This window comes from Octopus sinensis, linkage group LG24, assembly GCF_006345805.1.
Source record: "Octopus sinensis linkage group LG24, ASM634580v1, whole genome shotgun sequence".
Taxonomy (NCBI): domain Eukaryota; kingdom Metazoa; phylum Mollusca; class Cephalopoda; order Octopoda; family Octopodidae; genus Octopus; species Octopus sinensis.
In genome coordinates, this window is record NC_043020.1 from 10733428 (window position 1) to 10748318 (window position 14891).

The window sequence follows — 14891 nt, forward strand, 5'->3', positions numbered from 1 at the left end:
CTCTCAGAGTGGTTGGCATTAGGAAGGGCATCCAGCTGTAGAAACTCTGCCAGATCAAGATTGGAGCCTGGTGCCTCCATCTGGTTCGCCAGTCCTCAGTCAAAATCGTCCAGCCCATGCTAGCATGGAAAGTGGACGTTAATATTATTTTGCATTGAAAATCACCACACCGAACACTCTATACATATGTATGAGTATTTATATATATCATCATCATGAATGTTAAATAACAATGATGTTGATATAAATACACCTACACATATTCACACATATAGTACGAGAAACTGAATGAAAAGGCTTGGCGTGAGATCCTAAACTCTTCATTCATAACCTTTTATATCTCTAATTTAATATAAATATATATATGTATGTATATATATGTGTGCCAGTGGCACATAAAAAGCACCCACTACACTCTCAGAGTGGTTGGCATTAGGAAGGGCATCCAGCCGTAGAAACTCTGCCAGATCAAGATTGGAGCCTGGTGCAGCCATCTGGTTCGCCAGTCCTCAGTCAAAATCGTCCAACCCATGCTAGCATGGAAAGTGGACGTTAAACGACGACGATGATGATGATATATATATATTATCATATCTTTTCTTAATAGTTTAACCCTTTAGTGTTTAGATTACTTTATCAAATGTAATACTTATTTATTCACCTTGTTTTGAATTTATTGTGCCTTGTCTCATATCTTCAAGATTTTGATGATGTGATTATTTATCTCTAGAATGACATTGTAGGGTAGGCCTGAGAGGCCTAATCTCATAAGTTTGAACATAAAACAAGGATAATATTCTGGCCAGATATGGCCGGTTTAAACACTAAAGGGTTAATTTGTAAATATTATACTAATGTTTTTTCATGTAGAACTACATGTCATCAAAAAACTCTCTCCAAAATTTGAATGTTTGAAAGAAAAGGGGAGACAGTACATTTTGCATTCTAAATATAACCCAAAGAGGAGAAAAAGAAAGAGGAAAAAAGAAGGCAAGAAAAGAAAAGGAGGAAAAAGAGAAAAGGAAGAAAAGAAAAGAGAGAAAGAAAACAAAGAAACACTTCCAGCAATGTCCACCTACCTACCTATCTACATACAGGTTTATCTATCTCTCAGCCTATCTACCTACCTATATTTCTATCTATCTATCTATCTCCATTGTCATGGAACCTCACCCACAAAAATAAAAGCAATGTTCTCTTCTAAACAAAACCCCATAAAAACACCTGTTTTATATAAACACCTGCTTTATATAAAACACCTGTTTTATATAAATAAACAAGCTGTTTGTACATTTACTAAATTTTATTTAACAAGTTTGAGAAATGAATGACAGTGCTAATAATAATGAAGAAATAAAAAGATTTTTTCCCCCAAATTCTGACAACTTTTTTTCTCTTTACTCATACATATATACAGGCACACATGTATAGTACAAGAAAATTGAAACATCTTGGCTTAGTCTCCAGTTTCAGAACACATATTCTTTATCAAACTCATTAAATTCTTGTTTCTTTTCTTTTTTTTAACTGTTTCTATTCATTAATTACTACCACAAAGAGAGAGAGAGTGAGAGTATGTGTGTGTGTGTGTGTGTATGTGTGTGTGTGTGAAAGAATCTGTGTGTGTTTAAGTATGAGTGTGTCTGTGTTTAAATATAGCAAAAGAATACATTATAAGGAAGAGTATAAAAATGTGAGTTTTTATATATATAGAATAACTGCAAAGTTACTCTATTCAGCAAGGAGGCTGCACCAGGCCCAGTCTGATCTGGCAGTGTTTCTACAGCTGGATGCCCTTCCTAAAGCCAACCACTCCGTGAGTGTAGTGGGTGCTTTTTATGTGTCACTGGCACTGGTGCCAGGCAAGGCTGGCAACGGCCACGATCGGTTGGTGCTTTTTACGTGCCACCAGCACGGAGGCCAGTCGGGGCGGATATCTATCAGCCTGCCTAACTTCCTTTGTGTAACCACCATTTACATTGGGTACACAGTATAGGGTTCCTACCAACTCCCTTTCTGCATATCAAGTATGACCACTTCCTGGAAAGTAATAACTTTCCTCCTGATTAAGACTTTTGTCTTTGCAAAATTTGAAGTGTCTCAACATGTAGCAGTTTTCCTTCTAATTCTCTAAGTGACTTGGCTACGAAAACTAGATAATGCACAGACAGGAGTTCAAATGACAGGAGTAACCACAAGGCGGTGAGCTGGCAGAAACGTTAGCAGGCCGGGCGAAATGCTTAGCGGTATTTTATCTGCCGTTACGTTGTGAGTTCAAATTCCGCCAAGGTCGACTTTGCCTTTCATCCTTTCGGGGTCAATAAATTAAGCACCATTTACGCACTGGGGTCGATGTAATCGACTTAATACCTATGTCTGTTCTTGTTTGTCCCCTCTGTGTTTAGCCCCTTGTGGGTAGTAAAGAAATAGGAGTAACCAGCCTTGAGTTTCTCTGTTATGGCCTGGGAAACAACGATAGAACAGAGCAGCCGAGAAATAAACACTGATATGCACAAGTCTTCATGGAACTTGATTCCTGTTCCTTTGTCAAGGAGTTGGAATGGAGTGGGAGTTATGACATGTCATCACCCTCATTATTAACATCATTATTTAACATCTGTTTCCCATCCTGACATGAACTGGACTGTTCAACGGGGGCTGGTAAGCCAGAGGACTGCAACAAGCTCCGATATCTGCTTTGGTTTGGTTTCTATGGCTGGATGCCCTTCATAATGCTAACCACTTTACAGATTGTGCTGGGTGCCTTTTAAGTGGCACCAGCACGAGGGAATTCACCAAGACATCTCAACAGAGGCAGAGTGAAGTATCAAAGAAGGTAATGAGAGGCTAAAGTATGATAGGAGAGTAAAAGGTGTCCTGCTGTAAGGGAGATAGAGGGTTACCCCAGTTGAAAGAGAAAGTTGGGGAAGATATGACATAGTGGACCTTCTATAGAAAGGTAACAAATGATATATACCTTAAAAGTATGATAGGAGTAAAAGGTGTCCTGCTGTAAGGGAGATAGAGGGTTACCCCAGTTGAAAGAGAAAGTTGGTGAAGATATGACATGGTGGACACTCTTTAGAAAGGTAACAAATAATATATACCTTAAAACGTGTGGCATTCGTCCGGCGGCTAGGCAGGTGATCCCTGATTTCTTCTTCGTCTTCTTCTAAAATGATGAAAAAGGAAAAGAAAATATCTATGAATATATATATAATATATATATATATATTATATATATATATAATATATATATAAAATATCTCTGTGTGTGTGTGTGTGTGTGGAGGCACATGGCTTAGTGGTTAGGGTGTCGGCATCATGATCGAAAGTGTGTGGTTTCAATTCCTGAACCAGCAACGCGTTGTGTTCTTGAGCAAAACACTTCATTTTCACGTTGCTCCAGTCCACTCAGCTGGCAAAAATGAGTAATGCTGCGATGGACTGGCGTCCCGTCCAGCTAGGGAACACATACGCCATTGATACCAGGAAACCGGGCCCATGAACCTAGCTAGGCTTTTAAAGGGCACATTTATTATATATACATGCCGGTGGCACGTAATAAGCACCATCCGATCGTGGCTGTTTGCCAGCCTCGTCTGGCACCTGTGCTGGTGGAACGTAAAAAGCACCCACTACACTCACGGAGTGGTTGGCATTAGGAAGGGCATCCAGCCGTAGAAACATTGCCAGATCAGACTGGGCCTGGTGCAGCCTCCTGGCTTCCCAGATCCCAGTTGAACCACCCAACCCATGCCAGCATGGAAAGCGGACGCTAAACGATGATGATAATGATATATATACTCTTTTACTTGTTTCAGTCATTTGACTGCGGCCATGCTGGAGCACCGCCTTTAATCGAGCAACTCGACCCCGGGACTTATTCTTTGTAAGCCCAGTACTTATTCTATCGGTCTCTTTTTGCTGAACCGCTAAGTGACGGGGACGTAAATACACCAGCATTGGTTGTCAAGCAATGCTAGGGGGACAAACACAGACACACAAACACACACACATACATACATATATACATATATATGGCATGCTTCTTTCAGTTTCTGTCTACCAAATCCACTCACAAGGCTTTGGTCGGCCCGAGGCTATAGTAGAAGACACTTGCCCAAGGTGCCACACAGTGGACTGAACCCAGAACTATGTGGTTGGTAAACAAGCTACTTACCACACAGCAACTCCTAACTGAGATGACAAAGGAGTACACGATTATCTAATGAACTCCATAAAGTTACAGTTGTTCCTGCCATAAAATGCAGTGGACTTATGCCTGCGCATCACCTTATAGCTTCATTGGAGTCTCAAATACAAACCTATAAGGTAATACTCAGGCACTCAACTATGGGTTCACAGCATCTTATGGCAGAAACAGCTCTAAGCAAATGAAGATAAGACAATTGTGTATTCCTTTATCATCTCAATTTCTTATTACCACTCTCTACTCGAATAACGCTTCATTTTGAAGCATATGTATGCTGAGTTCTACACCAGGCTAATAGTATGCCAATGCCCAAGTGAAATGTGTATATGTATGTATATATGTCTATATCTTTATCTTTTTACTTGTTTCAGTCATTTGATTGCGGCGATGCTGGAGCACCGCCTTTAGTCGAGCAAGTCGACCCCGGGACTTATTCTTTGTAAGCCCAGTACTTATTCTATCGGTCTGTTTTGCCGAACTGCTAAGTGACGGGGACGTAAACACACCAGCATTGGTTGTCAAGCAATGCTAGAGGGACAAACACAGACACACAAACACATACACACACATACATGTATATACATATATACGACAGGCTTCTTTCAGTTTCCGTCTACCAAATCCACTCGCAAGGCTTTGGTCGGCCCGAGGCTATAGCAGAAGACACTTGCCCAAGATGCCACGCAGTGGGACTGAACCCGGAACCATGTGGTTTGTTAGCAAGCTACTTACCACACAGCCACGTATATATCTTTATCTTTTTTCTTTTTACTTGTTTCAGTCATTTGACTGCGGCCATGCTGGAGCATCACCTTTAGTCGAGCAAATCGACTCCAGGACTTATTCTTTGGAAGCCTAGTACTTATTCTATCAGCCTCTTTTGCCGAACCGCTAAGTTACGGGGATGTAAACACAGACACACAAACATATACATACACACATGTATATATATATATATATATATCATCATCATCATCATCATATATATATATATATATATATATACAATGGGCTTCTTTCAGTTTCCTTCTACCAAATCCACTCACAAGGCTTTGGCCGGCCCGAGACAATAGTAGAAGACACTTGCCCAAGGTGCCACGCTGTGGCACTGAAACTGGAACCATGCGGTTAGTAAGTAAGCTACATACCACACAACCACTCCTGCGCCTATATGTATGTATATCTGGACGCACGCAGTTGTCGAGTGGTACCCGCGTGAGCGGAAAAGACTACCCGGAAGACCTCCACGATTTCAGGAGGACGATTGGGATCACGTGGATGAGAAAGGCGCGATCCAGAGAGGAGTGGACAGCATGCTGTGACCAGCGGTGTCAAATGGACGCCTGACGGACTGGTCGGTCAAAGTGATCAAAGTGATATATATATATATATATATATATGTAAATTAATCAAAGGACATACTAAGTATGTCTGCCTGCTGGAAATAACAGTCAAAACTCTTATTTAAATTGCCAAAATACACTGATAAATAACTACAGAAATCAATTGTCCGAAGGCAAATGGGCTAAGACAATCACCCAACGTACATTTAAGTATTTTGCACTTGTGAGATGAATTTTGGAACAGAAATAGCGCAAACTTTAAGTGACACATTTTTGGTGGTTCTACGATTTGTTGGCTAGGAGGAGATGTGCCGGGAAGTTAAACACACAGTCACACACACAGATACACACACAGACACACAAGTTGAGTTTTATATATATAGACATTAAATATATATATATAAATATTTGGTGGTACTAGTAATGGCTTACGCTCGTTCTGATACCATGAGTTGAGGTGATGTCTTCTAGTGCCTTCAAATTTAATACACAATTATTAATAATTGAGACGCAATTATTTATAATTGAAGAGTCCTACGCAGAAGAGAAAAATAGTTGAGTAAGACATAATTATTTAATTTTTATGCTTTCCTATGACTTAATTTTGAAACGTATGTCCGTAGGTGACTTAATATAGAATGATTGTCGTCATTTCTTTCTCTTTTGCCTGCGTTGTTTGCCTTTTAAGTGCTGTGGTTTTACTGGGATCTCCCTTTTAAGCAGAAAGAATAGCCATAACTCTTTGACTGCTATTTCTAAATTCGGTGTGTGGTGAGGCAAATCGTTGCCAAACCCTTAATTACTTAGTAAATATATATATATATATATCACCGTGACCGACCAGGTTATCAGATGTTGCTACACATCGCTGGTCACAATGCGCTTCGCATTGTTTTAGCCTTCAAATGACGCCACACCGCTGGCTAAGCAAAGAAGGCTTATATATATATATATATATAATATATATATATACGTTAAATGATGATGATGATGATATATATATGTTTGCATATATATATATATATAAATTAAAATTCTTTTTTATAGTGAGATGAAGGGGCCTACTATCTCTAAATGAAAATATATATTTCCTCATTGAGAATAATTTAAACCCCTGTTATGCCGATATTTTTATTCCCTAATTAATAAAATTAAATATATATATAGACATAGATATGTATATATATATATAGATATACACATATCCTCAATCAGTCATGGCCACTCATTCATGGACTTTTAAACTTTCAACAGTGAGCCTGCTCTTTAACTCTGTTAGATTCATTCTGTCTCTAATATAGCAATGCATTTGTGTGTGTGTGTGCAAGTGTGTGTGTGTGTGTGTATAAAGCTGGTTCTAACCGGCCATGTAATATCCTGTTCTAAGAAAACACGCTGGTTTTTAACTCATTGCCCAAGTCCCAATATGTCCCAGCTTGCTCCGATTCTTCCTGTGACACTTCCCACCTGTCCCCTAACCACCACCACCATCACCAGACCACCCAAACAGCTTGCGTGACTTAGTCGCATGCCGCAAGGTTTTCTCTTCGGGGCAACAGCTTAAAAATAAAAATAAAATAATAACCCCTAATAATAAGCAGCAGCAACTCCCATGTTGCACTTCGATACGGTTGAGCCTTTAAGGCACGTATAACTGAAATACTACTGAAGTTTGTTGTATTCTCTCTCGGTACCCCTCTCTCAGAGATACCCTACTTTCTCTCTCTCTCTCCTTTTTTTTTTTTTTGTATTTTCAACCACCGAATTATAAGTGTCAGGCCATTAGTGTATACATAAATTTTTTTCTTTTTTACTTGTTTCAGTCATTTGACTGCGGCCATGCTGGAGCACCGCCTTTTTTAATCGAGCAACTCGACCCCGGGAGTTATTCTTTTTGTAAGCCCAGTACTTATTCTATCGATCTCTTTTGCCGAACCACTAAGTTACGGGAATGTAAACACACCAGCATCAGTTGTCAAGTAATGCTAGGGGGACAAACACAGACACACAAACATACACGCACACACACACACACACACCAATCATCATCATCATCATCATCATTTAGCGTCCGCTTTCCATGCTAGCATGGGTTGGACGGTTCAACTGGGGTCCAGGAAGCCAGAAGCTGCACCAGGCCCGTCTGATTTGGCAATGCTTCTACGGCCAATGCCCTTCCTAACGCCAACCACGCCGAGAGTGTAGTTGGTGCTTTTTATGTGCCACCGGCACAGGTGCCAGACGGGCTGGCAATGGCCATGATCGGATGGTGCTTTTTACGTGCCACCGGCACACGAGGCCCAGGCGAGGCTGGCAGCGGCCACGATTGGATGGTGCTTTTTACGTCCCACCATAAAATACAAAATGGGACAAGAACGCAAAACGTCTGGACAGCTAGGGACATACATAATTATATATATAATATATATATATATAATATATATATATATATATATCACCGCGACCGACCAGATTGTCAGATGTTGCATACATCGCTGGTCACAATGCGCTTCACATTGTTTTAAGCCTTGAAATGACGCCACCCCACTTGGCTTAGCTAGCAGGCCAATATATAATATATATATATTTACACATACACATTTATGTCTTGTTTTGAAGATTGTTGCTATGAAATAATATTTGAAGCAGATATTTATTTGTTTTTCTTTTAGTAACAAGTAAGATGAATACAAATGTGAATTAAGCAAACCCATTCAACATGCAAATACAGACACAAATGCATGCACAGACGATAGAGACACATATCTAAATTTGGTAAGTATGTGTGTTAAAATGAGATGTTAGTGTCATTTTTCATTTTTGTGTAATATAGATAACAGTTTGTTTATCACCACACACCCTGTTTATATGTATGTATATATATATATATACGTTGTCAATTAAACATGCACACTGCACATTGCTCCTCATGTCATCTGTTTCATTATTTTTGTTTCTTTAGATATCTTTTGTACCATCCCATGTGTTGCAATTTGTTCTACTTATTCCATTTTGTCTTTTTGGGATATATATATATATATATATATTTAACACATACCTATATATGCATATATATATACATATATATATACATATATATATGCATATACATATATATGCATATATATATACATGCATGTTCGCATGGAGGATGGTTCACTTGCGCTAAATGAGGATGCAAAGAGAGAAGCTTGGAGACGCCACTATGAAAGGTTACTGAATGAGGAAAATGAATGGGATAAAGAGAGTCTGCCGAATGTTGACCCTACAGAGGGACCAGCTATCCGAGTTGATAGTTCCGTGGTAGCTAAGGCAATTAGAAGCATGAAGACAGGGAAAGCCCCAGGCCCATCAGGAATTACTGCAGAGATGCTCAAAATATCTGGCAGTGTCGGCTATAACCTAGTCACCCGTATAGTCAACCAGGTGATACACGAAGGAGTCATACCCAATGACTGGTGCAGCAGCATACTAGTCAACTGCTACAAAGGTAAAGGTGATGCCCTAGATACAAATAATTACAGAGGTATCAAGCTGTTGGATCAAGTAATGAAGGTTACGGAGAGGAGTCATAGCCCAACTAATTAGAGAGAGAGTTAGTTTAGATGAGATGCAGTTTGGGTTCGTGCCAGGGAAAAGTACCACTGATGCTATATTCCTGGTAAGGCAGCTGCAGGAGAAATACCTAGCCAAAGATAAGCCCCTGTACCTGGCTTTCGTTGACATGGAGAAAGCTTTTGATAGGGTCCCCCGATCCCTTATCTGGTGGTCAATGAGGAAACTAGGGATAGATGAATGGCTGGTGAGGACTGTGCAAGCCATGTACAGAGATGCCGTAAGTAAGGTTAGGGTTGGCAACATGTACACAGAAGAATTCAAAGTAGAGGTTGGGGTCCACCAGGGTTCAGTACTCAGCCCCCTCCTATTTATCATAGTACTCCAGGCAATTACGGAGGAATTCAAGACAGGCTGTCCCTGGGAGCTCCTCTACGCTGACGACCTTGCTCTTATTGCTGAGTCACTATCAGAACTGGAGGAGAAGTTCCAGGTGTGGAAGGAGGGTTTAGAATCAAGGGGCCTTAGAGTCAACCTAGCTAAAACCAAAGTACTAATAAGTAGAAAGGTAGACAATCCACAAATATCTTCAGGAAGATGGCCCTGCTCGATCTGTAGAAAAGGTGTAGGTAGAAACTCTATAAGATGTACCCAGTGTAAGCTATGGACACATAAGAGGTGCAGCAATGTCAAAGGTAGGCTAACTGGGAAGATAGTTTTTGTATGTGGCAGATGCTCGGGAGCATTAACCTCCGAAAATCTGCAGAAAACAACTTCCGTCACTTTCCAGGGGGAAAAACTAGAAGTAGTTGATAGCTTCCGTTATCTAGGTGACCAAGTCAGTAGTGGGGGTGGGTGCGCTGAAAGTGTAACTGCTAGAATAAGAATAGCCTGGGCAAAGTTTAGGGAGCTCTTACCTCTGCTGTGACTAAAGGCCTCTCGCTCAGAGTAAAAGGCAGACTGTATGATGCGTGTGTACGAACAGCCATGCTACATGGCAGCGAAACATGGCCGTGACTGCTGAGGACATGCGTAAGCTCGTGAGGAATGAAGCCAGTATGCTCCGATGGATGTGTAATGTCAGTGTACATACTCGACAGAGCGTTAGCACCTTGAGAGAATGTTGTACCTAAGAAGCATCAGTTGTGGTGTGCAAGAGAGACGATTGCGCTGGTATGGTCATGTGGCGAGAATGGATGAAGATAGGTGTGTGAGAAAGTGCCAATCCCTAGCAGTTGAGGGAAACCCGTGGGAGAGGTAGACCCAGGAAAACCTGGGACGAGGTGGTGAGCACGACCTTCGAACTTTAGGCCTCACTGAGGAAATGACCAGAGACCGAGACCTTTGGAAATATTCTGTACGTGAGAAGACCAGGCAGGACAAGTGAGCCCAGCCCACTTATGAATGCTTTCCTCCCTTGGACACAAAGACCGGCTGAGGCAAGCGAAGTCGATATAGAACCTCATCCGACGACAGACACCCATGCCAACCCCCCATGCTTGCGAAGACATGTTGGGGCAAGCGAAATCGAAACCGAATTGAACCAGCCAGGACCTGGCCTGGTGGTACGTAAAAGCACACTATCCGACTCATGGCCGTGGCACGTAAAATACTCCAATGCGACCGTACGACAGGCACCCATGCCAACCTCCTTTGCTTGTGAAGACATGTTGGCAAGCGAAATCGAAATCGAATCGAATTGAACCAGCCAGGATCCCTGGTCTGGTGGTACGTGGAAAGCACTATCCGACTCGTGGCCGTGGCACGTAAAATACTCCAATGCGACCGTATGACAGGCACCCTTGCCAACCCCCTTGCTTGTGAAGACATGTTGGGGCAAGCGAAATCGAAATCGAATTGAACCAGCCGGATCCCTGGTCTGGTGGTACGTAGGAAGCACTATCCAACTCGTGGCCGATGCCAGCACCGCCCGTCTGGCTTCCGTGCCGGTGGCACATAAAATACACCAATCTGACCGTGGCTTTTGCCAGCCCCGCCTGGCACCTGTGCAGGTGGCACGTAAAAAGCACCCACTACACTCACGGAGTGGTTTGGCGTTAGGAAGGGCATCCAGCTGTAGAAACATTGCCAAATTAGACTGGAGCCTGGTGCAGCCTTCTGGCTTCCCAGAACCCCGGTCGAACCGTCCACCCATGCTAGCATGGAGAACGGACGTTAAACGACGATGATGATGACGATAGCATATATATATATGCATATATATATACATATATATATGCAATATATATATACATATATATATACATATATATATGCATATATATATATATGCATATATATATACATATATATATACATATATATATGCATAAAGAAAAATATATATAATAGCAGCAGAAATATAGACTGCAGAATATCTAGGGTTCTACGAAGCATAAAAAAACCTGTGAATTGGTGGGAGGTCGGGGAAAGAAATTATTCCCACAGATAATATTTCTACGAGAAAAAAATATGCGATTGTCTGTAAGTAAATAAATGGATGAGATTTGGAGGACAGAAACACTAGTAAGGAGTTTAAATGTAAGTGCGTATGGGTGAGTGTATGTGTGTGCGTTTGTGAAGTATATATATATGGAAGTGTATATATATAGATATGTATATCTGTGTGTGTATGTCTGTCTGTATGTATGTACGTATGTATATGCACACACATCTATATATATATTAATTGGTGAGAGAGAGTTGGTATGTAAAGCATGTGGTTGGATGTCATATATATATATATATGTATATATGTGTATATGCATATGTATAATATGCATATTATAATATATATTATATATAATATATATATATATATATATGCATATATATAGGTATATATATATATGTATGTATATATTGGCCGATGCCAGCACCGCCTCGACTGGCTTCCGTGCCGGTGGCACATAAAATACACCAATCCGACCGTGGCCGTTGCCAGCCTCGCCTGGCACCTGTGCAGGTGGCACGTAAAAAGCACCCACTACACTCACGGAGTGGTTGGTTTAGGAAGGGCATCCAGCTGTAGAAATATTGCCAGATTAGACTGGAGCCTGGTGCAGCCTTCTGGCTTCCCAGAACCCCGGTCGAACCGTCCAACCCATGCTAGCATGGAGAACGGACGTTAAACGATGATGATGATGATATATATGCATATATATATACATATATATGTATATACATATACATATATATAAATATATATATACATATATATATAAAATATTATATATATGTATATATTATATATATATAAATTCAGGGTGAATACTTGATATTTATAAGCACCTGTATATCCCATTTAGTGGTATGTTCTTATTTTGTTAATATACTCCATATATATATATATATATATATATATATATATACATTACATACATATATACGATGGGCTTCTTTCAGTTTCCGTCTACCAAATCTACTCACAAGGCTTTGGTCGGCTCGAGGCTATAGTAGAAGACACTTGCCCAAGGTGCCACAAAGTGGGACTGAACCCGGAACCATGTGGATGGTAAACAAGCTACTTACTCATATTTATATATATAAACAGATTACATATTTGCATATGTCAGCATGATTTACATACATATTTGCATGCAGAATGGTTGCATTTGATACTACAGATGCATTTCTCGGTCACAAGGGTTAAATTTCAAGAAGTAAGAGAAATAGTTCATTTTTTGCAGGACCGTTTCTATTTCTTCCATGTTGATTGGAGGCAAAATGTGCTAGCTTTTTTTTTTTAAACCACTTGTTTTAAGAAGTATATCATTAATATTATGCATACATGTCTCCAAAACTGCACATATACACACTCAGTGTATGAGTTTTTTGCACATATATGTGTATGTATGTATATTAGTAGGCGCAAGAATGGCTGTGTGGTAAGTAGCTTGTTTACCAACCACATGGTTCCGGGTTCAATCCCACTGCGTGGCACCTTGGGCAAGAGTCTTCTACTATAGCCTCGGGCCAACCAAAGCCTTGTGAGTGGATTTGGTAGACGGAAAGTGAAAGAAGCCCGTCGTATATATATATATATATATATATATGTATGTGTGAATACATTTGTGTGTCTATGTTTGTCCCCCCAACATTGCTTGACAACCGATGCTGGTGTATTTACGTCCCCGTCACTTAGCAGTTCGGCAAAAAGAGACCGATACAATAAGTACTGGGCTTACAAAAAGAATAAGTCCCGGGGTCGGGTTGCTCGGTTAAAGGCGGTGCTCCAGCATGGCTGCAGTCAAATGACTGAAACAGTAAAAGAGTAAAAATATATATATATATATATATATATATCTTCATGGGTAGAGGTAGACCCAGGAAGACATGGGATGAGGTGGTCAAGCATTATAATGGTTATTGACAATTTCTCTATTCTCAGCATATTTGGCATTCAAATTTTTTTTCTTTTGCCCTTATTTTATAAGTTATATATGTGTGTGTGTGTGTGTGCTTGTTTAAATGTATATATTGATATGTTTTGCAAGAAACAGTCAGGTTTTTTTCTCTAACATTCAACATAGTTCAATCTAAAGGGAAGGTAGTGGAGAAGAAGTGATGACTAACTAGCATATCTATCTATTTATCTATCCATATCATATCATATATCATATAACATATATACCATATCATATCCATATATTATATCATATCAAATCGTACACCGCACCGCACCACACCACACCACACCTCACCACACCACACCACACCACACCCACCACACACCACATCACATCACATCACATCACATCACATCACATCACACCACACCACACCACATCACATCACACATCACATCATATTATATATAATTATTGTGGCGATGGTGGTGAAGAAAGGAACTGAAATTACCAGATTCTGTGAGATCAGAAATTTCAACATCATCTTCGTTTCCAGAGCTGGAATTATGAAGATCATTATCATCATCATCATCATCGTTATCATCATCATTACTGTTGATCCTATCTTCTTCTTCGGTAAGACCACTGTCCTCAACAGACAAGTGGCTCTTTGCCTGCAGTGCTTTGAGCTTTTCCAAGAATTTCTTCTTGTCCTTATCCTGTTTGTACGACTGCTGGGTTTGAACCAGCAACTTCAGGATTCGTTGCTGAAAGAAAAAACAGTTTAATTACAGATTGAGTGGATTTCTTGGATTGTTCTAGAACAAACCATAAGCACAATTACAATGTCACAAGGATAATAATAATAATATAATAATGAAATTATTGTATACAGTGCTCAGGTGCACCACAACTTGTCAAACAGTGCGTATAAAGCATATGCAGTAATGTACAAATGTCTGGAAAGCGAACAGTGTATGAGTCAGATACATGCTTACGTGTGTATGGAGGGGAGAAAATCAGGTGTAGTGTTGGCGAATCTCAGGAAGCATGGAAGTTTTGAAGGATGCAGTGCTCCGACAACTAACAACTGATGCTGGCAGTTTGTTCCATGCTTCAGCAACTCTTAGCATGAAAAAATATTTCCGAAAGTCATGGGAGCTGTGCTGTTTTCTGACTTTGTAAATATGTCCACAGGTGTTAGACAGATGTTAAATATAAATGTACATAACATTACACACACACACACACACACATGATGTATTTGCTTCCATATAAAAAGTAATAATCACATTTTTCAGCTAGTTTGCCCCATTATGTCATTCAGTAAGAAAATACATAAATAAGTAAAGGAAAATTTGTGTGTATTTACACACACATAGAAACAAGTGTTAGCGAATATAGATAGAGTGGCTGTGTGGTAAGAAG

General features: G+C 40.2%; 1 protein-coding gene across 1 annotated transcript in view; it reads right to left on the reverse strand.

Annotated features, from left to right (window-relative positions):
* Positions 1 to 14891, reverse strand: part of LOC115223933 (tonsoku-like protein) — a 102758-nt gene that overhangs the window by 85049 nt on the left and 2818 nt on the right. The window contains exons 2-3 of the mRNA XM_029794673.2: positions 13975 to 14230; positions 3108 to 3172 (exon numbers count right to left, since the gene is read on the reverse strand). Coding sequence (XP_029650533.2) covers positions 3108 to 3172; positions 13975 to 14230 — 321 coding nt within the window. The remainder of the gene's footprint in view (positions 1 to 3107; positions 3173 to 13974; positions 14231 to 14891) is intronic.